Source organism: Lithobates pipiens, unplaced genomic scaffold (assembly GCF_037356315.1).
Source record: "Lithobates pipiens isolate NorthernLeopardFrog02 unplaced genomic scaffold, aLitPip1_a1.2 Scaffold_23, whole genome shotgun sequence".
NCBI lineage: Eukaryota > Metazoa > Chordata > Amphibia > Anura > Ranidae > Lithobates > Lithobates pipiens.
This window is the reverse complement of record NW_027507785.1, coordinates 319,291,050-319,318,326: the sequence shown is the minus strand read 5'-3', so window position 1 is coordinate 319,318,326 and position 27,277 is coordinate 319,291,050. Positions and strand designations below refer to the sequence as shown.

The window sequence follows — 27,277 nt, the reverse complement described above, 5'->3', positions numbered from 1 at the left end:
ATGCTTTGGATGGATGCTTAATTACCTTCCACTCCAACGGCTCCAGAGCGGAACTGTGACCTCGTTAGTCACATCGTACTCACCAATGTGCATGATAGGTTGCTGATTATTGACAGGCGTTAGAGTGATGTTCAGATCGTAGACGGGGAGGCTGGCGTGAAGAGGGATCGGTGGGGGAAGAGGGCCATTGAAGCAACAGGTGTCGGCTGTAGAGGATTCTCCATCTGAGACTATGAGCGTAACTGTATCTGCCTGGGGACGGGGTCCAATCTCGCCTCCTTAAGGTGCAGAAAAACATGTTAAGTATCAAAATATTAGGCCAAGGTTCAAAAACAAAAACAAAAAAAAAAAACAAGAAAAAAAATCTAAAAAAAAAAAGAAGAGTCTTGTGCATGACTAGAAATTAGTATGTGGTCTGAACGCCACCTAGAGCAAAACATGTGTTAAAGAAATCCAACCAAGACCGGGATGATGTAAAAAAATCGGGATATTCAGTACTAAAGGAGAAATAAAGTGCCAAGCTCAATAGCTGAAAGGGCTACACTTTTTGGGAAAAAGTGGCATGCAAAGTCTCTATTGGTAAATATGTAAAAATTTGCATAGTACTATTTACCTGTGTGTATGTATAGTACATGCACCATGCACTGTACACCCCAGCTTATTTTTGGTATCTTGAAGACATGAGCACAGTGAGCGGCGCTATGAGGGTGCGGGGTGGGTGGACCGCACCTGGGTGACACCAACCAGAGGAGTGACACCCGAGTTGCCAATCATCCGTGAAAAATATGGTTACGTGACTACTTTGGAACTGCGCATTCGCAGCCATGGATGGATGGTGCCAGGCCAGGATCCAGTCTCCGTGTCGGGACTCCGGAGGTGTGCCCCACTGCCATGCTGCTGTTCTGCCATTAATTAAAACATGGCACCAAGCAGCGTCATGGCATCACTGACTCACTGCGCCTGCCCAAAATGTCTAAGCCCTTGTACACACGGTTGGAATGTGTCCTATCGGACCGTTTTGTCGGATATTCCGACTGTGTGTGCTCTCCATCGGACTGTTTCCGTCGGAATATCCGATGGACCAACTTTTCCAACTTGCCGGTAAAATTTTCCGACAAAATGCTCCGATCGGACATACTCCGATCGTGTGTAGCCTACTCCGTCGGACAAAGTGCCACGCATGCTCAGATCAAATTCCTAGACCAAAGCTATTGGCTACTAGCCTGAACGTAGCCCCGTCGTAACGAAATAACGTCATCACATTATGTACAATCGGATTTTCCAACAACTTAGTCCAACCATGTGTGTGCAACATCACTTCCGGACCTCTTCCGGAATTAATCTGTCGGAATTACTCCGACGGATTTGGTTGTCGGAATCTCCGACCGTGTGTACAAGGGCTTATAAGAGCTTATGCAATATAAATAAACAGAACCTCCCAGTCACTTGACTTCTTTATTTTCTGCTGTGTGCTTTAATATAAAGTCCCAATTCTCCCTCTCCCTTTATAAACTACTGATAGGGATGGGGCCAGGTACCCCATTGTTTCTTGCTTCATTAAGTCCCAAAACCCCTTTTCTCATTTGATAGTTAAATATAGATATTTCGTAAGTTAGTATATACTTTGCTATTATAGGTATAACAATTTAATGCAGAACTGTGAACACCCAATTCCTTCAAAAGTTGCGCCCCCAACCCCCCCCCCCCCCCCCCCACCACCAAGCCGACGCTGAATATATTACTAGTTATGTTTAGGGGATGATGTAAAAGAGTAAAATTTGCTTCATTTAATATGGAACTCTAGGAGGCCAGTTGATGATAAACCTTTTGCCCCCCCCCCCCCCCCCCCCCCCCCGATGCAGAATTTACTGCTTGCTTTTTCTAGGTGATGATTTAAAGGAGTAAGCAGTGGTGGCTCGTAATGCAGGGCACCGCCCCCATAGCCATGCTGCTGACCCCCTAATGTACATGCGGGGCGCCGGACACATGGATTCCAATGGGGTTTATTCGATTTTTTTTAAGGATATGATTAGAGCCTGAGGCTCCAAATGGCTTTTAAAAAGGGTGGGCTCGGGGCGAGCCTACCCAGTTGTGTAACAATGGCGAATGAATATTCCATATTGTCTTCCTGTTTCTCAGGAAGCGGGTCGTGACCTGTCAACTTATTGTCCAAAAGGAGAACATATCCTATCATCCTAGGAGAACGAGACGCACGGCGGTAGCCAGCGAGATGCGGAGGAGAAGACGCAGGGGAAGCGGCCACCTGTCGTTTCGGAGGAAGCGCTGCCCGATAGATGGGGCAAGTGCGGGGCTGGTGACTGAACGTTTTTCGGGTCATTCGTTATGATAGAAATTCGTAAAATTTGAAAATTTGTAAATTAAGAAATTAGTCAATTTGTAAATTTGAAAATTCAGAAAATTTCGAAAATAAGGAGAATCGGAAAATTTGAAATAATAACTAACTAATAAATTATAGGTATTGGAATTTCCTTTCAAATTTGGCTGTTAGTGAACGTTACAAATACAAATTTGTCCGAAGTTACAAGTTATCCAAAATAACGAATGCCGCATCTAAACAAATGGAACAGAATTAATTATTAATAATAATAATAATAATAATAATAATAATAATAAAACATTTTTATTATTATTTATCAGGGCTGTGGAAATTAAAGATTAATTCCTCGATTAATCGTTAATTTTTTTGATCGGTACTCACCATCACTGGACTCCTCCCCCTTCCCCAAGTGCCTCCGTCTGCTAACGAAGGGAAGGGGGGAGGAGTCTGGTGATGTTGAAGTTCTGATTGAACGTAACGTATATATGGGGGAGGAGCTACGCATGACGTCACCCGCTGCTGCCCTGCGGAACTAATGCAATTGTCGGCTTTACATGCTGTGTCTTTATCATCTTTATGTGAGTAGTTTGTGTTTTGAACACAAAAATTAAATCTTATACTTAAGCGGTGAGCACTTAGATCTTTTCTTTCTACCCATGACCTGGCGTCCTTGCTGAGATCTAAGGGGACATGAGAGAAGTTTATGGTCCGTGTTAACCCTTTTGATCCCTGCTTGTATGACCACCTGTTTGCACAGGGGTCCATGCCATAAGGTGAGAGTGATGAGTTAGACCGGAGGTGGAGGGATTGTCACGCTACTGTGGAAAAAAAAAGACTTACGTCAGTGCTACAGTTTGAATTTAAAATGTATTTGTGTGAACTGTGAAGTTAAGTCATGGATTGTGGAAACAAACTAGTGTCAGGTGATTGTATACAGTGTATACCACATTTACCACTGACTAATGCAGAGTTGCAATGCAAGGAGATCAGCTAAAAGTAGTTGGATCTGTATGTGCGTTATAATTAATCCAAATTAGTCGATTAATTGATTTTTTTAAAAATTTATTAATCGAACACGAAAATTTTAATCAGTAACAGCCCTATTATTTATTGTTATTAATTTGTTATGAATTATCTGAAACAATGAATGCTGCATCTAAACAAATGGAACGGAATGAATTATTACTATTAATAATAATAATAATAATAATAATAACAATAAAAAAAAGTTTTGTATTATTAATTTGTAGCGAATTATCCGAAATAACGAATGCTGCATCTAAACAAATGTAACTGAATGAATTAATAATAAAACATTTTTATTATTATTATTATTTTTATTATTAATTATTATTCATTTGTTACGTTCCATTCGTTTAGATCTGGCATTCCTTATTTCGGATAATTCGGAACTTCGGATAAATTCGTATTCGTTACATTCTCTAACGGCCAAATTTGAAAGGAAATTCCAATAACTATTACTAAAGCCCCGTACACCCGAGAGGACTTATGTCCGACAGACTTCCGAAGGAGTCCTGCCGGAGTTCTGCTGGAGTTCCGACAGAGTTCTGACGGACTTTTCGACTGAGCGGACTTGGCCACACACAATCACACCAAACTCCGACGGATTCGAACGTGATGACGTACGACTGGACTCGAATAAGGAAGTTCATAGCCAGTAGCCAATAGCTGCCCTAGCGTCGGTTTTAGTCCGTCGGAATAGCATACACACGAGCGAATTTTTCGAAGGGACCGGGTCCGGCGGAGTTCCGTCGGAAAAATTTGAAGCATGTTCCATTTCTAAAGTCCGTCAGACTTTTGCGAATCAAAAGTCCGTTGCAGCCCACACACGATCGAATAGTCTGACGGAATCAGTCCGTCGGACTTTGGATGTTGAAAAGTCCGCTCGTGTGTACGCGGCATAACTATTAAAGTATAGGTAAGTTATTATTATTAGTTATTATTTCAGATTTTCAGGGTTTTTGAATTTTCGTTCTTTTGGATTTTTGTTATTTTCAGATTTTCAGATTTCAGAAAGTTCGGATTTTTGAATTTATGAATTTTTGAATTTTCTCATTTACAAATTTTCTCATTTACATATATTTGGAAAAATTTGTTAAACGGGTTTGCGTTAATTCGGATATTCAGAACAAAACGAATTGCACATGTCTATTTGCCACCCCGCTCCCTCCCCCCAACCCAAAAAATATACCACCAGCCACCACTGGGAGCAAGATTCTTTACAGCCAGTACCCTGGCCCACCTCGCCCTGCCCTGAAATATGGCGGGCACTTTGACGTCGCCGTGTGTTGTCAGGACCAGCGGCGGATATTAGGGGACAAGGGCCTCTTCCCTACAACCCCCGACCCAATGATTTTAGGGGTCTATAGGCAGGGGGCTTATTGGAATCTGGAAGCCCCTTTTAGCAATATCTCCCCCTCCCCCCATGCTAAGAGCCCCTTGATACTTTTGTATTAATTTTGCACTTAGTGACACATTCTAAGCATTGGTGGTCAAGTTTGAATTTCAGATTCTGCAGTCGCTGTCGTATAACTCCGATCCTCAGCCGCTAATATTGTATTTAATTATTCCAAAACTACAAACAATCTTTTTTTTAATTTATTTTTTTTATTACACAAAGTTGAGTGTTTGGAGCATCTGTTGTGCCGTTTTCGTCCGGGGAAGGAAGATTGTTTTTCAAGCAGAAAATATTTATTTTAGGAAGAACATTTTGGAAAAAGTCGGATTTTGACAGGTGCCTCGGCAGGGAAGACGTCAGCCTGTCGTGTCAGCAAATTAGAATTTTAAAAAGGTGATTAATATCAGCGGAATTCATTAAAGCCTGTTGATTTGCCTTGGCAGGTTGTGCGGTATTGCCAGTTGTCACAAAAAAAAAAAATGGAAAAAGAAACAGTGAGATCTCTGATGAGAATATTGAAGACTGCTCGCCCGTTTTCGGGCTGACTTCTTCTGCGGTACAACTCGGTAGGGAAAATAACTGAAAGAATTCATAGAGTCAGTTACAGTCGGTGGCGGCCCGTCCATTGGAGGCGCCCGGGCGCCGCCCCCTCTCTCCTCTCCACTCCCTATATACATAGGATTATCCACAGCCGCCGCCCCCTATTCATGTGCCCAGCCCCTTTCGGGACACTAAGACATATGAATTGGAGCAGATAGGGTTTTTTTTTTCCTCTTTCCGTCCATTAGAGGCGCCTGGGGGCCGGCCCCCTCTCTCCTCTCCGCCCCCTATATAAAGCGGGTTATCCACAGCCGCCGCCCCCTATTCATGTGTCCAGCCCCTTTCAGGGGCACCGAGGCATATGAATTGGAGCGGCTAGGGTTTTTTTTTTTCTTGAATCACCTGATAATGCTCTAATAGGCTTCAAAATAGCGTGGGCTCGGGGCACAGAGCAATTGCGTCCTTGAGCCCACCCAGGCGTGTTGCAACAGCAAATGAATATTCGCTGTTGCAACACTGATCCTCCTCCCGGCCAATCGGGAAGCAGGTCTTGTACCCGTCACCCAACTGGCTGACAGTTCTGGGGCGATCCTATTGGACGAGACAACTCATCCCACCATAATGGGAGATGTTGGCTCTTGACAACGACACCCTTGTTAAGTAGAAGGTGCTGTGGTCCATCTGGTTCCGCTTCTCTGCCTCAGATGCCCTCACAAATATACTGTCCGCCCCCGACAAGGTCTTTACAACACGCAGCTTAACCATGGGATGGATTAAGGCATCTACTCACTGGTCCTCCACCCTCTGTCCAAATAATTACTTCTCTCTACGAATGTCTCCTTAGCAGCCCTATGACTTTCTCTTCCTTCTCCCTCGTTTTCTCTTCTTTACTTCTCTCTCTTTCAATTCATGCCCTTCCAAGGGTCGCTTCTCCCCATCTTTTTTTTTTTTCTCTAACCTAGTTATCTTTTTATTCTCTAACAACTCACACATATTGTTTTATTATGAACAACAAGGTTCTCCAGCCAGAATCGCTCCTTGTAACAGACGACAGTCGCTAACCCAAGCACTGTACTGTCCGACAATAGGAGTCCAGCCCAATGGCTATCACCCACGGCTTACTCATTACTTATGTTTACTTGGCACTGTCACTGGATTGTAACTTCTTAGCCCTTGTACACACGGTCGGACATTCTGACAACAAAATCCGTCAGATTTTGTCCAACGGATTTTGTCCAACAGATTTTGTCCGAAACTGTTGCATACAAAAGGTCGGACAAAGTTGTCGGAAAATCCGATCGTACGTAACGTGATGACATTATTTCATTACGACGGGACTACATTCAGGCTAGTAGCCAATAGCTTTGGCCTAGGAATTTGATCTGAGCATGCGTGGCACTTTGTCGGATCGGAATTCTCTACACATGATCGGATCATGTTGTCGTAAAATTTTATAGCCCAGCTGGAAAACTTGGTCCGTCGGATACTCCGACGGAAACAGTCCGATGGAGCCCACACACTGTCGGATTATCCGACAACGTGGTCCTATTGGACATTGTCCATCGGAATGTCAGACCGTGTGTACAAGGGTTTACGATGTTCACTGTGATATAGGTGAAACTGACAATAAACACATTTTAAACCCTAATTATCTGGGTTTCCATTGATTTCTATGGGGAAACTCGCTTTGATATATGAGTGCTTTGTATTACAAGCATGCTTCTGGAACGAATTATGCTCGCTCAGGCAGAGGCATGATGGGACTTGTAGTTTCGCAACAGTTGAAGCGCTGCCAGTTTGAGATCCCTGGTTTAGATCAAATCATACTCATGTGTTAGAATGGCCCAGTCACAGTCTAGACCTAAATCACATTGAGAATCTGAAGACTTGAAAATTGCTGATCACAGACGCTCTCCATCCAATCTGACAGAGCATGAGATATTTTGCAAAGAAGAATGGGCAGAACTGTCCCTCTCTAGATGCTATTATGCTCGTAATCCAAGATACTACTGTATTAGACTTTGAGCCACTGGAGCTTACACTCTAATCCCCCCTTTACAGTCATAAAACCACCCACACGCTGGCCCTCTTTCATGAACCCCAACAATGAACTTCATGGGCCTTATTAAATATACCATTGAAAGTATTTTATTGTATCTGTTTTTCTGTATCATTTTTCTGGCCAAAGACCAGAGCACTTTTTGCGATTCGGCACTGCGTCGCTTTTAACTGACAATTGAGTGGTCGTGCGACGTGGCTCCCAAACAAAATTGACGTCCTTTTTTTCCCTACAAGTAGAGTTTTCTTTTGATGGTATTTGATCACCCCTGCGGTTTTTATTTTTTGTGCGCTATAAACAAAAAACAGAGCGACAATTTTGAAAAAAACAAACGCATTATTTTTTACTTTTTGCTATAATAAATATCCCCCAAAAAATATATAAAAAAAATGTTTTCCTCAGTTTAGGCCGATACGTATTCTTCGACATATTTTTGGTAAAAAACAAAACAAATTAGCAATAAGCGTTTATTTATTGATTTGCGCAAAAGTTATAGCGTCTACAAAATAGGGGATAGATTTATGCCATTTTTAATAATAATATTTTTTTTTTACTAGTAATGGTGGCGATCAGCGATTTTTATCCTGACTGCGACATTATGGCGGACACATCGGACAATTTTGACCATTAGCATTAATACAGAGATCAATGCTATAAAATTGCATTGATTAATGTAAAAATGTCACTGGCAGTGAAGGGGTTAAGTGTGTCCTGGGGAGTGATTCTAACTGTCTGGGGGATGGGCTAGCAGTGACGCGACACTGATCGCTACTCCCGATCGGTGTCCGGTCACTAGGCAGAACGGGGAGATGCTGTGTTTACATCGGGCACGCAGGCGCGGTCACGGAGCTCGCGGCAGGCACGCGCGTGCACAGCGGGAAATTCAAAGTAACGCACGGGTGCGTTACTTTGCATAGCCGTGCCATTCTGCCGACGTATAAGTACAGGACCTGATCGGCAAGAGGTTAACCACTTAAATACTGGCCTCTTTCGCCCCCTTCCTTCCCAGGCCAATGTTCAGCGCTCTTGCACTTTCAATAAGAATTGCGCAGTCATGCAACACTGTACCCAAATTAAATTTGTATCATTTTGTTCACACAAGTAGAGCTTTATTTTAGTGGTATTTATTCACAAATCAGTTTTTGACGGCTGTGATTGGACATCCGATCGGCAGGAGGGCTCTGTGATTGGCCCTCCTGATTGCATGACGGCTGTGTCCAATCACAGCCGTCATGTGACGTAAACAAAGAGCTGGTTGCTAGGCGATCGGCTCTCCTCTCCTCACACTGAAGTTTTCAGTGAGGAGAGGAGAGCGGATCGCTGCAGCCGGCCGGTGATCAGTGAGTATGAGCTGTTTTTACACACTGATCACGGGCCCAGTGTCCCCACACAATGTAGAATCACAATGTCCCCAAAATACTATCCCCACACACATGTCCCCACACAGTAAAAATACCTGTCCCCACATATGTAACATTAAAATCATATGTCCCAGTGATCATCTGCGCGCATCTGTGCTAGAGCTGCACGATTAATCGCCAAGAATCGTTATCGCAATTTTTTTCCCGGTTGATTAACCCTTGACAAAGGGTTTCCCAATCTTCCCGATCTTTGGTATGCAGAGAATTTTCTCTCTGCTCTCAGCCATCAAAAGTCAAAGTCTGGGCAGTCTGCCAAGTTTTAAAACAGTCTATCAGTGGAATGTTAAGTCTAAACATTGTATCAATTTGTCTTTTACATCAAAGGAATAGACTTCTGTATGTAAATTAGGAACATTTAACCACTTAAAGTGGAGGGCAACCCTGAAAAAAAAAAAAATACATAAAAAAAAAAAAAAAAAAAAATCAGAAAAAAAAATGAAAAATTTTTTTTTTTTTTAACTTACCAGAAATGCCTGTTGCTAGGCACATCATTCTAATCTGCCTCTTCCTCCTCCGCAGAGATCTTCTATCTTCTCTCCTCTGTGCGGCGTTTTCTGGGTAATGGGTCGGGCTGTGTTCTGGGAACTGTGTGTCCCAGAACACAGCGCACCCCATTCACAAAGCGCTGCGCGACTCATGCATGCGCAGTAGGAAACGGGCAGTGAAGGCTCCACTGCCCGTTTCCCTTAGCCAAAATGGCGGCGCCGGGACCCGAGGGACGGGTCAGCCTCGTGTGGCCGACATCGCGGGCGCCCTGGACAGGTAAGTGTTTTTATTAAGTCAGCAGCTACAGTGTTTGCAGCTGCTGACTTTAATTTTTTTTTTTTTTAAACCGGCCCTCCTCTTTAAACACTAAACCTTTTTCTGACAGTTGTTTTCAAGTTAAAATCATTTTATATATTTTATATAATTTTATAAAATTATATATATAATTTTTTTTTTTAGTAGAGACCCTAGAGAATAAAATGGTGGTTGTTGCAATATTTTATATCACACTGTATTTGCGCAGAGGTTTTTTAAATGCATTTTTTGGGAAAAAAATTACTTTAATGAATAAAAAAAAATTTATAAAACCTAACCAGTAAAGTTAGCCCAAATTTTTTTTGTATAATGTGAAACATTTTACGGTGCGAGAATCGTGATCTTTTTATTCTAAGCAAAAAAATTGTGATTCTAATTTTGGCCAGAATCGTGCAGCTCTAATCTGTACGTGATCATCTGCGCTCATATGTCCGTGATCACACAAAACCAATTATTATACACTTAACGGGATTTTTTTTACCAAAGACATGTAGCAGAATACATTTTGGCTTAAATTTATGACAGTATTTGATTTTATTAGGTTTCTTTTAAAACAGAAAGTAGAAAATATTGTTTTTTTTTTTTTTGTTATTCCTCTTTTTTCACTTATATCGCAAAAAATGTAAAACTTATTTGTAAATAAATACCACCAATAAATACCACCAAAATAAAGCCCAATTTGTGTGAACAAAATGATAAAAATTTCCATTGGGGTACAGTGTAGCATGACCGCGCAATTCTTATTGAAAATGCAAGAGCGCTGAAAGCTGAAAATTGGCCTGTGAAGGAAGGGGGCGAAAGTGCCCGGTATTGAAGTGGTTAAACGGATACAATAAAATACTTTCAATGGTATATTTAACAGGCCCAAAGGAAACATATAAATGAAGTTCATTGTTGGGGTTCATGAAAGAGGGCCAGCGTGTGGGTGGTTTTATGACTGTAAAGAGGGGATTAGAGTGTAAGCTCCAGTGGATCAAAGTCTAATACAGTAGTACTTGGATTACGAGTATAATAGCATCTAGAGAGGGACATTTTTGCCCATTTTTCTTTGCAAAATATCTCATGCTCTGTCAGATTGGATGGAGAGCGTCTGTGAACAGCAATTTTCATTGCCCAAAAAGGGCTAACTTTACTGGTTAATTTTTTTTTATTTTTTTTTATTCATTAAAGTAATGTTTTCCAAAACAATTGCATTTGAAAGACCGCTGCGCAAATACAGTGCAACAGAAAATATTGCAACAACCACCATTTTATTTAGAGAGATTTAGAGAGATTTAGAGAGATATATATATATATATATATATATATATATATATATATATATATATATATATATATATATTCTGAGAGAGAGAGAGAGAGAGAGAGAGATATTCTGAGAGAGAGAGAGAGAGAGATATTCTGAGAGAGAGAGAGAGAGATATTCTGAGAGAGAGAGAGAGAGAGAGAGAGAGAGATATTCTGAGAGAGAGAGAGAGAGAGAGAGAGAGAGAGAGAGAGAGATATTCTGAGAGAGAGAGAGAGAGAGAGAGAGATATTCTGAGAGAGAGAGAGAGAGAGAGAGATATTCTGAGAGAGAGAGAGAGAGAGAGAGAGAGAGAGAGAGATATTCTGAGAGAGAGAGAGAGAGAGAGATATTGAGAGAGAGAGAGAGAGAGAGAGAGAGATATTCTGAGAGAGAGAGAGAGAGAGAGATATATTCTGAGAGAGAGAGAGAGAGAGAGAGAGAGAGAGAGAGAGAGAGAGAGATATTCTGAGAGAGAGAGAGAGAGAGAGAGAGAGATATTCTGAGAGAGAGAGAGAGAGAGAGAGAGATATTCTGAGAGAGAGAGAGAGAGAGAGAGAGATATTCTGAGAGAGAGAGAGAGAGAGAGAGAGAGAGATATTCTGAGAGAGAGAGAGAGAGAGAGAGAGAGAGAGATATTCTGAGAGAGAGAGAGAGAGAGAGAGAGAGATATTCTGAGAGAGAGAGAGAGAGAGAGAGATATTCTGAGAGAGAGAGAGAGAGAGAGAGAGAGAGAGATATTCTGAGAGAGAGAGAGAGAGAGAGAGAGAGATACAGATCTGCAACCCCCCTGTTTTTAGGCACATATTATCTCACCTGTGTGAATGTATGTAATGAATCTCTGAATCACATCAAGCTGTGTGAACTTCTCCACCACGACCCCTTGTCTCTGTATCATCCCATACAGAGGCAGGCGGGCGACCATGTACGTCAGCTTTGCGTCATCGCTGTCTGGGTCGGTTGCATAGAGGTTTTCAGCAGTTATGTAGACATGGCCGCCTTCTGGGCAATCCAGACTAGATTTCAAGCCGGGTTGCAACTCTGGGGGTTCATCATTTACCGGTATAATCTGCAGAAGAAAAAAAAATGCAACAAACGTTAATAAATACAGCAGCCTGCTCTGACCACTGCTATCAAAACTAGACTGTCTAATAAGAGTTTGTAAAAATCGTTCAGACTCCGAGCTCAGAGATACTCCATGCATATCACTGCTTTATACCCCACTGGCCGGATCCACATTCAGAATCCTTGGTGTATGGTGCCAATACTGTATATCCAACTACTACAGAAGCATTTATTCCAAACTGGATACAACTGTTTCAAGTTATTTGTCCATCATCAGTGTGGTGTAATGAAATCATGGTTTCTATAGAGAAGGGCACATATATCAAACACAAGGCCCACGGGCCAAATCCCACCTTGTCAGGTTGTCCTTGCACCCAGTTTTGTTGCTGGACTCCATACCACCACCCCCCAGCTCTCACCCTTTGCTCCCCATCTGGCACTTGTAGAGTCAGAAGCCGTCTGTGTTTAGCAGCTCCTGGACCTATCAGATCTCTGCATGCACTCATGGCAGGGACAGGTCTCCAGAATCAGACAGAACAATCTCACTGCAAGACCTACACAGGGAGGTACTAGAGCCAGGCCAAGTAGGAGAGAGTAGAGATGCAAGAAAACTTTGGGGTTGTGGGGGGGATTAGGGCTGTGGAGATGTGGAGGGAGAAGTGTGCAGAGGTGGGGAATGAGGGAGAGTCGTGGTCAGAGCTGAGAAGGAGGGGTGGAAATGCAATGTGACCAGCCTGTGCTACACACTGCACATAGCGCACCCCTAAACCCTGCACTCTGTATAGAGCACACCCCTGAACCCTGTACTGTGTACATAGAAAATTCCTGAACCTACACTCTGTACATAGCAAACTCCTGAATCCTGTACGTAGCACACTCCTGAACCCTGCACCCTATACCTAGAACGCTCTTGAACTCTGCACTCTGTACATAGCACGCTCCTGAATTCTGCACTCTGTACGTAGCACGCTCCTGAATTCTGCACTCTGTACGTAGCACGCTCCTGAATTCTGCACTCTGTATGTAGCACGCTCCTGAATTCTGCACTCTGTATGTAGCACGCTCCTGAATTCTGCACTCTGTACGTAGCACGCTCCTGAATTCTGCACTCTGTACGTAGCACGCTCCTGAATTCTGCACTCTGTACGTAGCACACCCCTAAATCTTGTCATGCACAAAGAAGTAAAAACATTTTCCCTACTTAATAGGGATATACATTAACAAACAGTAGAGCCTTTCTAAAACAGAGGGTTTTCACATTTCTCATCCCATCGCTGATCCCACCACGTTGATTTGATCGGAGGGGCTTTTAGTTGGTTGAGCAACAGATCCAAGCATTGCGATGGTTCATGGAAGGAGTTAGGTGGATGTCAGTCTGGAGGAGTGAGGATTCCTAGGCAAACAGCATTTGCATGTGCACTGCCCTAGGGCCAGAGACAGACAGGTTATGAAGGAAAGGGCTAGATCAGGGGTGCCCAACCAGTGGCCCGGGGGCCACATGTGGCCCGCGGAGCCCTGTGATGTGGCCCACGACCTCCTGCTCTGGAATGGAATAGAATAGAATACTGTTATTAAAGGTCAGTTTATTACTAAAATCTGTGTATATATTTGCATATCTGTTCTGCTGTGGTTACTGGGCTGCTTTCAAACGAATCCGCAGATGCAGAGCAATGCACCTGCAGGTTACCTGCACCGAGCCATAGACTTCTGTTATTACCTGCAAGTTTGGTGAGCTTTCTGAAAGTGCACCAAACCTGCAGAATATAATAGAAATCTATTGCAAAATGCAGAAAAGCGAAAGGTACACCGCGTTGCACCCGCGGTGTGGGTAAGCCGCAGCACATCATTGTGAAAGCAGCCATGGGCCCTTTTCAGGGGGTCAGTCCGATCCAATTGGCAGATGGACCTGCCATCCGCCTGCTCCGCTGATTGTGGCCCGCGACCAGTTACCAAGTCGCTTAAGTGGCCCTCACGCTTCAAAAGTTTGGGCACCCCTGGGCTAGATAATGCGGGACATCTTCTAGTAAATGGAATGGGCTCTATGTTACTTTCTGTAGATTCTAATGCACATTGTGAGAAGCTCGCAGCTTCAGTACAGGAGAGGAACCTGTACAACTGTGCAAGACTGAAGGTAAAGCTGGAGTTCAGTTTTCAGACAAAGTTCTACATTTCTGCGTCGGCTCAGTGGTGACGGGGTCTCTTTATTAAAGCGGGGTTCCACCCTAAAGTGGAACTTCCGCTCATCGGAAACCCTCCCCCCCCTCCGGTGTCACAGTTGGCACCTTTCAGGGGGGAGGGGGTGCAGATACCTGTCTAAGACAGGTATTTGCACCCACTTCCGGGCATAGACTCCCACAGGAGTCTACGCCTCTTCCTGTCCCGCCGCGCTGTCTGCTGGGACACACACGGGTCCCAGAGACAGCGCAGACTATTCCTTTTGCGCTGCGCGACTCGCGCATGCGCAATAGGGAACCGGGAAGTGAAGCCGCAACGCTTCACTTCCTGATTCCCTCACCTAGAATGGCGGCAGCAGCAGCCGAGAGCCGAGCGATCGATCGGCCTCGGCTGCCGACATCGCTGGATCCCGGGACAGGTGAGTGTCCATTTATTAAAAGTCAGCAGCTGCAGTATTTATAGCTGCTGGCTTTTAATATTTTTGTTTCCAGTGGAATCCCTCTTTAAGTCTACTTCATTGACAATTGGGATGACACAAAGCGAGCGCCTGAATTGTCCATATTTCCATATGCAGCTGCTGTGAAAACGTTCCCGTTGTCACAGATATTGCAGGTGTATGTGGCAAAGCGGACGCCTCATTACCTTCCTAATTATACCCACCATTCAGAGGTTAATGGAGGCGCTTGTTTAACAGGATGGTAGAGGGCCCGGCGAGGATGCCAATTTGTTGGGGTAATGAGAGATACTTTCATTATATATTGTGCTACATTACACTGGAACCGCTCCTAAAAACTGTCGGAGAAGCGAACAAATGTATACAATTTAGGGATCGCCGTTCACTCCATTTATTCGCAGGATTCTGGCATATGGTATACGTGATCAAATACCGGCAAAGGCTTCGGTGGCTCCAAGTCAGTAGAGTGACCGAGAGTAAAAAAAGACACATGTCCATGGAGTGCAACCAAAAGACAGCAATCCATTCATTAAAAAAAAAAAAAAAACATCTCCAAAACCTGCAGCTGATCTAAAGCAAGTTAAAAGGAGCTCATAAAAAACATGAAATTTACTCCAAAAAAGGAACATTTGCTCCCAAAAAAAGGCAATTGGATATTCTCTGCGTCAACCTGCATACAGCCAATTCTCAACCTTTTTACCCTGGAGGAACCCTTATGCTGCGTACACACGACCGGACTTTTCGAGGGACTAGGTCCGGCGGTCTTTCCAAAGGAACTTTCGGCGGAGTTCCGACGGACTTTCCCAATGAACGGACTTGGCCACACACAATCACACCAAAGTCCGACGGATTAGAACGTGATGACGTACGACCGGACTAGAATAAGGAAGTTCACAGCCAGTAGCCAATAGCTGCCCTCGCGTCGGTTTTTGTCCGTCGGAGTTCCGGTGGAAAAATGTAAAACATGTTCTATTTCTAAAGTCCGCCAGATTTTTGGCAAGCAAAGGTCTGATGGAGCCCACACACGATCGAATTGTCCGATGGACTCGTTCTGTGGGACCTTTGCTGTCAAAAAGTCCGGTCGTGTGTACGCGGCATTACAATAATTTTGAGGTCTCAACAGGGGCGGACTGACAACTCCTGGGGCCCTCGGGCAATAGGAGATTATGGGGCCCCTGGGCAATAGATTATGGAGTCACACAGTATACACACACACACACACACACAGTATACACACACAAACACACAATAAACACACACAGTACACACACACACATAAACACACAATAAACACACAGAGTATACACACACACATACAGTATACACACACAAACACACAATAAACACACACAGTATACACACACAGAATACACACTGAAAAGGTACTGGAGAGGCAGGGCAACTATAAACTTGGGATTTTTAAAAAAACACAGATTTTTACATACTGTCCCTGGTTTAACTGAGGCTGGCAACCCTGATGGGGCCCCATAGTAGCATGGGGCCCTTGGGCAGTGCCCGAATGGTCAGTCCGCCCCTGGGTCTCAAAGAACCCCAATTTGAATTTTTTACATCTACATTTCACTGTGCAATATCACAATCAGTAAGCTATTGAAAGTTGTAAAAAAAAAAAAGTTGTAAGAAAGAATATGTTAAAACTTAACATTTTTGAGAACCAGAGCCAATTATTTTAAAATGCTCCCTTGCCCTACACAGTGACTTGAAAAAAAAAAAAACCCTTGACATTTTCCACATTTTGTCATGTTACTACCAAAATTGTAAATTTTTTTTATTGGGATTTTTATGGGATAGACCGGTGGTCTCCAAACTGCAACCCGGGGGGCCAGATGCGGCCCATTGCTTGCTTTGATCCAGCCCTTGGGGCACTATTTTGAAACTCTAATACCAGCAATAGGACATAATTTGACCCCACTGACACCAATGATGAGGCACATAAACGTTTACTGTACAAAATAAGGTCCGCTGCCATGGACCATAGGTTGACCATGAAGTTATAAAAAAAAAAATCCCAATCCCATCTCACGGAGCTCTGTTCAATCCATTATCTGAAAATAGAAAGGGTAGATCACAACTGCAAACCTACCAAGACATGGCCGTCCCCTAAACTGACCGGCTGGGCAAGGACAACATTCATAACAGAAGAAGCCAAGAGGTCCATGGTAACTCTGGAGGAGCTGCAGAGATCCACAGCTCAGGTGGGAGAATCTGTCCACAGGACAACTATTAGTCGTCTCTCCACAAATCTGACCTTTATGGAAGAGTGACAAGAAGAAAGACATTGGTGAAAGAAAGACATAAGTTTGTGAGAAGCCATGTGGGGGACACAGCAAACATGTGGAAGAAGGTGCTCTGGTCAGATGAGACCAAAATTGAGCTTTTTGGCCTAAAGGCAAAACTCTATGTGTGGCAGAAAACTAACACTGTACATCACCCTGAACACACCATCCCCACCGTGAAACATGGTGGTGGCAGCTTCATGTTGCGGGGATGCTTTTCTTCAGCAGTCTGCAAAACACTTGAGACTGGGGCGGAGGTTCACCTTCCAGCAGGACAACGACCCGAAACATACAGCCAGAGCTACAATGGAATGGTTTAGATCAAAGCATATTCATGTGTTAGAATGAACCAGTCACAGTCCAGACCTAAATCCAATTGAGAATCTGTGGCAAGACTTGAAAATTGCTGTTCACAGACGTTCTCCATCCAATCTGAGAGAGCTTGAGATATTTAGCAAAGAAGAATGGGCAAAAATGTCCCTCTCTAGATGTGCAAAGCTGGTAGAGACACCCCAAAAAGACTTGCAGATGTAATGGCAGAGAAAGACGGTTCTACAAAGTATTGACTCCGGGGGGCGCCATACCAATGTACCCCCCACACTTTTCACATATTTGTAAAAAAATGTTGAAAACCATTTATCATTTTCCTTCCACTTCACAATTATGTTCCAATAAAATACATTTACATTTTTAGTTGTAACACGACAAAATGTGGAATATTTCAAGGGGTATGAATACTTTTAACATCCTGCCAATAAAATGAAAAACAAAAAAAAAAAATGCTCAAGCGCTTAAAGCACCTAGCATTAACACGCGTTTAGACGCATCAGGTATTTTTTTTTATACTCAAGGTCTCCTCTCCTGAATGTACAAGTGATGTTTTTTTTTTTTTTTCTGCCTCTATATACAGTGGTGTGAAAAAGTGTTTGCCCCCTTCCTCATTTCCTGTTCCTTTGCATGTTTGTCACACTTAAGTGTTTCGGAACATCAAACCAATTTAAACAATAGTCAAGGACAACACAAGTAAACACAAAATGCAATTTGTAAATGAAGGTGTTTATTATTAAAGGTGAAAAAAAATCCAAACCATCATGGCCCTGTGTGAAAAAGTGATTGCCCCCTAAACCTAATAACTGGTTGGGCCACCCTTAGCAGCAACAACTGCAACCAAGCGTTTGCGATAACGTGCAATGAGGCTTTTACAGCGTCCTGGAGGAATTTTGGCCCACTCATCTTTGCAGAATTGTCCTAATTCAGTTACATTAGAGGGTTTTCGAGCATGAACGGCCTTTTTAAGGTCATACCACAACATCTCAATAGGATTCAGGTCAGGACTTTGGCTAGGCCACTCCAAAGTCTTCATTTTGTTTTTCTTCAGCCATTCGGTGGTGGACTTGCTGGTGTGTTTAGGATCATTGTCCTGCTGCAGAACCCAAGTTCGTTTTAGCTTGAGTACACGAACAGATGGTCGGACATTCTCCTTCAGGATCTCTTGGTAGACAGCAGAATTCATAGTTCCTTTTATCACGGCAAGTCTTCCAGGTCCTGAAGCAGCAAAACAGCCCCAGACCATCACACTACCACCACCATATTTTACTGTTGGTATAATGTTCTTTTTATGAAATGCAGTGTTCCTTCTACGCCAGATATACTTGGACACACACCTTCCAAAGAGTTCCACTTTTGTCTCATCGGTCCACAGAATGTTGTCCCAAAAGTCTTGGGGATCATCAAGATGTGTTGTGGAGAAATTGAGACGAGCTTTGATGTTCTTTTTGCTCAGCAGTGGTTTTCTCCTTGGAACTCTGCCATGCAGGCCATTTTTGCCCAGTCTTTTCCTGATGGTGGAGGCATGAACGCTGACCTTAACTGAGGCAAGTGAGGCCTGCAGTTCCTTGGACGTTGTTGTGGGGTCTTTTGTGACCTCTTGGATGAGTCGTCGCTGCGCTCTTGGGGTAATTTTGGGCGGCCGGCCACTCCTGGGAAGGTTCACCACTGTTCCATGTCTTCGCCATTTGTGGATAATGGCTCTCACTGTGGTTCGCTGGATTCCCAAAGCTTTGGAAATGGCTTTATAACCCTTTCCAGACTGATAGATCTCAATTATTTTCTTTCTCAATTGTTCCTGAATTTCTTTGGGTCTCGGCATGATGTGTAGCTTTTAAGGATCTTCTGGTGGACCTTAGGGCCGGTTCACACTGCGGGCGATGCGAGGCGACACGACTTGCCTCGCCGCGATCTGACAAGTCGCCCCCGTTCTGTACAATGGAACCGTTCTGAGAGGAGCGACTCGAGTCGCTCTGACTCAGAAAAAAGGTTCCTGTACTACTTTTGGGCGACCTCGGGGCGACTTGCATTGACTTCTATACAGAAGTCATTTGCAAGTCGCCGCTGAGGTCGCGGCAGGTCGCGGCGAGGCAAGTCGGTGTCGCCTCGCATCGCCCGCAGTGTGAACCGGCCCTTACTGTGTCAAGCAGCTCCTATTTAAGTGATGCCTTGATTGTGAATAGGTGTGGCAATAATCAGGCCTGGGTGTGGCTAGAGAAATTGAACTCAGGCGTGGACAACCACAGTTATAGTATGTTTTAACAAGGGGGGCAATCACTTTTTCACACAGGGCCATGATGGTTTGGATTTTTTTTCACCTTTAGGCTGGGTTCACACTGCTGCGGGGGGAGATACGGATGTGATTCGCACCGCAAATCACATCCGATCTCCGTAGCGATGCGAGTTCAGCCATACAGATAGTATGGCTGAATTCGCATCGCTCCCGCAGCAAACTCGCACGGGACCCTTTTTTTGGTCCGCAACAGAATCGGATCGCATGGGGGTTCACACCATGCGATCCGATTCCTGTGCGAGTCGGCAGATCGCACTGCGATATGCGGACGGATCTGGGGGTGTCATTAACATATCATTGACACTCCCAGCCGTCCGCATGGGGCAGTGTGAACTGCCGGAGGGAGTAATGCGATGCGGGAAAACGCAGCGGATTCGCGGCGTTCCCGCATCGCAGCGGTGTGAACCCGGCCTTAATAATAAACACCTTCATTTACAAATTGCATTTTGTGTTTACTTGTGTTGTCCTTGACTATTGTTTAAATTGGTTTGATGTTCCGAAACACTTAAGTGTGACAAACATGCAAAGGAACAGGAAATGAGGAAGGGGGCAAACACTTTTTCACACCACTGTACTCATCTGGTTAACATGGGGAGTAATTTAGAGACAGAGGAAAAAACAAAACAAAAAAAAAGCTCAAATGCCTGTAATAGCAGCATTTTTTTATGCCCAGTGTACAGTGTAGCCTAATAGTAATGGCCAGAAAAGAAAAACAGACTGTGAAATTTGTAGTGTCTCCTTACATTGGTGATCAGGGAGAAGAATGTCCCTTACATTGGTGATCAGTGGGAAGAATGTCCCTTACATTGGTGATCAGTGGGAAGAATGCTCCTTACATTGGTGATCAGTGGGAAGAATGTTCCTTACATTGGTGATCAGTGAGAAGAATGTTCCTTACATTGGTGATCAGTGGGAAGAATGTTCCTTACATTGGTGATCAGTGAGAAGAATGTTCCTTACATTGGTGATCAGTGAGAAGAATGATCCTTACATTGGTGATCAGTGGGAAGAATGCTCCTTACATTGGTGATTAGTGAGAAGAATGATCCTTACATTGGTGATCAGTGGGAAGAATGCTCCTTACATTGGTGATCAGTGGGAAGAACGCTCCTTACATTGGTGATCAGTGAGAAGAATGTTCCTTACATTGGTGATCAGTGAGAAGAATGATCCTTACATTGGTGATCAGTGGGAAGAATGCTCCTTACATTGGTGATCAGTGGGAAGAATGCTCCTTACATTGGTGATCAGTGAGAAGAATGTTCCTTACATTGGTGATCAGTGAGAAGAATGTTCCTTACATTGGTGATCAGTGAGAAGAATGCTCCTTACATTGGTGGTCAGTGAGAAGAATGCTCCTTACATTGGTGATCAGTGAGAAGAATGATCCTTACATTGGTGATCAGTGGGAAGAATGCTCCTTACATTGGTGATCAGTGAGAAGAATGATCCTTACATTGGTGATCAGTGAGAAGAATGCTCCTTACATTGGTGATCAGTGAGAAGAATGATCCTTACATTGGTGATCAGTGGGAAGAATGATCCTTACATTGGTGATCAGTGAGAAGAATGCTCCTTACATTGGTGATCAGTGGGAAGAATGTTCCTTACATTGGTGGTCAGTGAGAAGAATGTTCCTTACATTGGTGATCAGTGGGAAGAATGTTCCTTACATTGGTGATCAGTGAGAAGAATGCTCCTTACATTGGTGATCAGTGAGAAGAATGTTCCTTACATTGGTGATCAGTGAGAAGAATGCTCCTTACATTGGTGATCAGTGAGAAGAATGTTCCTTACATTGGTGATCAGTGGGAAGAATGTTCCTTACATTGGTGATCAGTGAGAAGAATGTTCCTTACATTGGTGATCAGTGGGAAGAATGCTCCTTACATTGGTGGTCAGTGAGAAGAATGTTCCTTACATTGGTGATCAGTGGGAAGGAGGAGGACACACCCAAGGAGCTCTCTGAGAACCACCCATTTTTCAAGCCTGGGCCTTGCCTGCTAGCTCGGCCCAGGAATAATGCCTGATCCTGTGGGAGGCCCTGAGATGGATCCCCCTGATGACACAGGGCCCAGTGAGGAGGAGGTGGAGGATCTGTCTGTAGGTTCCGGGCCCTGGTATGGATGCCAGCGTTTTCAGCCTTAAGGTTGTTAATCGCTTTAGGGCGATTGGGAGAGCGGAGGAGAAACTTAAAGTTTTGAGAGTGGAGCTTAAAAACTTCAAAGCCAAATACTTCCAGGCCTGGAGTAAAAATCGCACCGCCATGAAGCCTGAGCTACAGGAATTAGAGGAAAAAGTAAAGCAGCAAACTTTATTGTTGGAAAAACTAAAAGAAAAAAGTGGAGCATTTAAAGAAAAGTTTGAAAACGAGAGAAGGTTTGTCAGCCAGTCCTCAGCATGTTCAGTGGATCAGCCTCAGCATATGGATGACCCGGGTCCATCTGCCTCTGCTCCTCTCCCCCCATGTAAGGCCTTGGAGTCGCCGGCGGCAACCAGCCAGGGGGTTAAGAGTGAGAATGGCACCCTGACCTTCATCCAGCGGATGGAATCCCCCCTGAGAGGAGACAAGCTTGTAATGTCTGATAATCCATCAGAGGTCCCGGAGGATGTTCAGAAAAATCAGCCAGGGAATGAGGATGAACCTGCACCAAATCCCCTGAACATGGATGTTGCTGCACCTGCATGTGCTGAGACCTGTAGTTCCACTACCACTTTTGCTGCATGTGTTTCACACACTGTGTCTGACACCTGCAATGTGATTGCCTCACCTGAGCCTCTCTGTGTTCCAGCAGAGCTGATTGATTCTGGTGGGGGAGGGGATCAGAATACTGCACCGTGTGCAATGGAAGCCATGGATGTGTCAGTCCAGCCTGCACTGTCCTCTGCAGAAAGTCCTGTCCTGTTGGAAGAGAACAGGCCAGATGAAGATTCCACCAGCACAGCAGTGGGAACTGACACTGCTGGGAAGACTGCAGGACATGTGAATATACCAGCAAGTATTAACAATGACAGTCATGATAAAACAATGAATGTGGTGGGTGGTGATGGTGATGGTGGAGGGGTTAATACTGCTGGGAAAAACAAAAATGAAATTTCTCTCTCTGCTCAGAGGAAAGACTCATCGATTGTACAGACCAAATCTGTACAATCGATATCTGCTAGAGATGTCTCAGACAGTTCAAAACACACAAATATCTCTTCTGCTGGGAGGAATATGGGGAGTTATGCGTCTGTTGTGGGGAGTCGCACCAAGGAGGGTGGGGAGAATGCTGTAAATATTGGTGGTCACAATATAGGGGGGTTTGGTGGTGGGATTGGTGGTGGGTATAGGAGGAGGAATGTGGTTCAGTTCAAGTGGGAGGGGGAGGGGACCCCACCAGTGAGGGGGAGGGTGGCTGAGTTGATTTTGGAAATGGGGTTTAAAGCTGTGGATATTTTTGCTTTGATTTGCCCAGTGGGGAGTTATGAATTTGATTTATCTTTTGTAAAACCTGAGGGGTTGGACTTATTTTGGGAGCGACATAGGAGGTGCCAGGGCCTTCCGCAGTGGAGTGGTTTGGTGCCAAAGGTTATTTCCAGGCAGCCCCTGATAAAATCGGTGACCATCCTGGTGCGCAACGAATCCATACCAGAGGCTGATTTGATAGTATGGCTACGCCGATATGGTGAGGTCCTCACTCCACTGCGGAAGGTCCTGGATGAACATGGGATATGGACAGGGGCCTGGACGGTGTCACTAAAACTGTGGGTGCTGGGCAATGTAGTCCAACATCTGCCCTGTTCAGCTTTTCTGGGAAGAGATCGGCTGACTATTTTCTACCAGGGACAGCCCAAAGTCTGCAATAAATGTGGTGAAAAGGGCCATTTTGCCTCTACCTGCACCCGTAAAAAGTGTTCGCTATGCCAGGGTCTGGACCATTTGGCAAAAGATTGTACCCAAATTCGGTGCAATCTGTGCCAAAAGCTTGGCCATCCTTACAGTAAGTGTCCAGAGGCTTTACATAACCTGCCAGGATTGGAGGCTGAGCTGCAGAGGCTGGATAAGGAGGATGAGGCCGCTGTAACTGTTGTTGTCCCTCCTGTGTCAGTTCCATCTGTTTCAGGTTCTGTTTCCCCTGGTAATGTGGTCCCTGAGTCTGTCCCTCCTGTGTCTGTTCCATCTGTTTTAGGTTCTGTTTCCCCTGGTAATGTGGTCCCTGAGTCTGTCCCTCCTGTGTCAGTTCCATCTGTTTCAGGTTCTGTTTCCCCTGGTAATGTGGTCCCTGAGTCTGTCCCTCCTGTGTCAGTTCCATCTGTTGCTTCAGATTCTGTTCCCTCTAGTGATGTGGTCCCTAAGTCTGTCCCCCATGTGGTGGTCCCTATTCCTGCTGTACGTAGATCCTCCAGACTAGCGGAGGCTGCTGGGGGGGCAGGTTTAGCGGATCTTCCTTCTCAGCCTCCAGTCCCTGTCCCTCGGCAGCGCAAACGTGGTCAGGGGAATGTGGGGGTGCTGGATGGGGGTGGGGCTGATGGAAGGGTGTCCATATCCCATGTCTCACCCTCTGTTGGGGGGGATTCGGATGATGAGGGGTGGGAGACGTTTAGGAGGAAGAAAAAGAAGGAGGAAGACAAATAAGGTGGTAATTTCTTCCTCAGAGTCGGACCCAGGAGGGGTTCCTCCTGGTAACCCTTTTTCAGTTTTGTCAGGTGATGGGATGTCTGATTTATCTTTCTCTTTATCATCCATGGATGAGGGGGAGTCACATAGTTTGAAGAGAGCTGTTTCTGGTGAGGAGAGTGGGGCAAAGGTTAAGAAACGACTACCCCAATCATCCTGATGGCAGTTCCCACTCCGATAAAGGTGGCGACCATTAATGTCACCAGCATGAAATCTGCAAGAGCTCGTGATATTGCCTTATTTTTGCTCAGCGAGTTTGATGCCGAGATTTTATTTTTGCAAGAGACCTGGCTCAATACTTTGGCCGATGTCCATCTAGCAAAAAGGGAGTGGAGATGCGGTCCCTCCTTTTGGTCTCTTGCGGCAGAGCCCTGCAGCGGAGTTGCGGTCCTTTTTAAAACCGATATGGTAACGTGCCGGCGGGTAATTGAGATAGAGATTGGGAGATGCATGGTCTTGGACGTCTCTGTTAGGGGGCAGGACCTGCGTTTGATCAATATCTATGGACCGCAGTCAAGATGGGGCAGGAAATGCCTCCTCACAGAGATCAAGCCCTTCCTTTTTACGTCCCAGCAGGTTGTCTTTGGAGGTGATTTTTAACACCATAATTAGGCCTGAAGACAGGAGAGGCTCCATAGACAGGCTGGCGTACGATAGCGTTTTTCTTAGAGATATGGTGAGACAAGCAGGCCTGGTAGATGTGCATATTAAGCACTGCCCTGGCAGCACGGGATTCACATTTCAGAGAGGGAATAGTCAGAGTAGGATAGATAGGTTTTTTTTAAAGGAGAACTCTGCTTTCTCGGCTCCTGAGTTGAGGGCGGTGGAGTTCTCTGACCACTGTATGCTGTCTGTGACTCTGAATGCCTCGGACACTCCACCCAGGGGAAGGGGTACCTGGAAACTGAATTCAACTCTCCTGGAAGACGTAGAGGTAAGACAATCCTTTGAGGATTTTTTCCAGGCACAGGTTTCTATTCTGGACTTTTGCAGCACTAAGTCAGAGTGGTGGGAACTTGTGAAACAAAGGGTGATTGGACTTTTCAAGGCCATAAGTAAGAAGAAGCAGCTTGGTATGTACATTGCCTACCAGCATTTGCGGAGGAAGCTTGATCGTCTTGTCTCGTATAGAGGAGATCCAGGGGAGATCTCTGAGGTGAAGTTTCTTCTTAGAAAGTGTCAATACGACCGGCATGCCTCCTTGGTTCTGGAGAGGGATTATGGAAAATATCACTCGCCTGATCCTTACCAGAACTGTAAGCAAGGCATAGCAGATAAGACGGTCATAGGCCTGAGGGATAGTACGGGTTCCCTGGTGAAGTCCAGATCAGGGATCCTGGAAATCTTCAGATCATATTATGCAGACCTTCTAGGAAGAAAGGACCTTTGTCGGGACAAGATGGAAAGCTTTCTGGATTCTACTCCAGGATTGGGAAATGGTACATTGCCTTTGATGGATTTGACAGAACCAATTTCAGTGGATGAGGTAGTCCATGCTATAGAGAAGCTGGCTACCAAAAAATCGCCTGGGCCAGATGGGTTGACAGCTGAATTCTACAAGTGTTTTAAGTCCATTCTGGCTCCCTTTTTAGCGGAGGTTTATAACAGCTGTCTAGAAGAGGGTTCGCTCCCTCCCTCCATGAGGCAATCCGCTGTGATTCTTCTGTCAAAAGGTAAAGACCCCTCAATGATTGAGAACTGGCGCCCCATCAGTCTTCTCAATGTTGATAGAAAGATCTTGGCGAAGATTCTTTTTTGGCGCTTGTCGTCAGTGGCAGGCGATTTGTTGTCCAGTCATCAGCACTGCTCGGTCCAAGGTAGAAGTACCTTTTCAGCGGTTTTAGCTGTCCGGGAGGCTTTGGAGCGATGCAGGGCTGCTGGATGGAGAAAGTACTTGCTGGCATTGGATCAGGCGAAGGCTTTTGATAGAGTCAATCACGAGTACCTGTATTTGCTACTTGGTAGATACGGCCTGCAGGGGAGGTTTATAGATTGGCTGAAGACATTATATAAAGGGGCTGAGAGCTTCCCACTGGTTAATGGTTGGACGGCCTTTTGAGGTTGGCTCTGGTGTGCGCCAGGGATGTCCTCTGAGCCCCCTGTTATATGTATTCGCAATCGACCCCTTCATAAGAAGGCTAGAGAGTGGATCTTTGTGCGGGGTGCCTTTGGGCATTGCTGGTGTGCCACCTTTGAAGGTCGTGGCCTATGCCGATGATGTGTCTGTTATTGTCTCTGGAACGGAGGAGGCGCAGGAGGTGGTCTCTATGATAGAGCAGTACACGGAGGCTTCTGGTTCTAAAGTCAACCATGAAAAGAGTGAAGTTTTCTGGATGGGTGAGGAAGGTGAAAGCTTCGAACTTTCGGATGCCTTCCCAGAGCCCCAGCAGGAAATTAAAGTGTTGGGCATCAAATTTGGTCCTGGTGACTATGGTCATCGAAATTGGGAAAGCAGGTTGGTGTGTGCCAATGCCAAAGTAGCAAGCTGGAAGAAATGGAAGCTTTCATTGAGGGAGAGGGTTGACTTGATCAAAACGTACCTGGTCCCAATTTTTTTATATGTCAGCTTCGTCTGTATCTTGCCAGTATCTCTCTATGCAAGGGTGTACAGCTGCTTTTTCCAACTGTTATGGGGAAGTAGGCTGAACCTGATCAAACGCAATGTAACTTACCTGTCTAGGCGGGAGGGTGGCCTAGGAATGGTCAACCCAATAGTTTTCTTTTCTCTGCTGTTTTTAAAGTACAATCTTGGTAACATGCTAGCAGAGAACCCGCCGGGATGGGTGGGTATTTTTCAATCTTGTTTTAGGCCTTTTCTGCGATGCTGGGAAGATGGCGGGCCAGTGAAACGTCTGAGAGTCCGACATGGCAAGCTCCCGGCTTATGTTGCCCCGTGTCTGAAAATACTTCGGCAGTGGCAGGTGACAGTGGAGGATATCAAGTCCCTCCCCAGGAAGCTTCTGGAGAAGAGGATTTTGGCCTCTGCTTTCAGTGTGTCACTGGCCTTAAGGGATTGCCCAGGCTCTGTAATGAGGGAGGGGTTGCGTTTAATCAATTTAGAAAGAATCCCCTTGAAGTTTAGGGATCAAGCCTGGCTCGCCTTCCATGGAAGGCTCTATGTGAGAGGGAACTTGAAGCATCGCCCT

The 27,277-nt window shown here is 44.9% G+C and overlaps 1 protein-coding gene across 1 annotated transcript in view; it reads right to left on the bottom strand.

Moving 5' to 3' along the window:
• LOC143926656 (FRAS1-related extracellular matrix protein 1-like) overlaps positions 1 to 27,277 on the bottom strand; it is a 264,491-nt gene that overhangs the window by 162,133 nt on the left and 75,081 nt on the right. Inside the window, 2 exon segments of the mRNA XM_077450596.1 lie at positions 84 to 278; positions 11,680 to 11,932. Of these exon segments, the coding sequence (XP_077306722.1) occupies positions 84 to 278; positions 11,680 to 11,932 (448 nt within the window).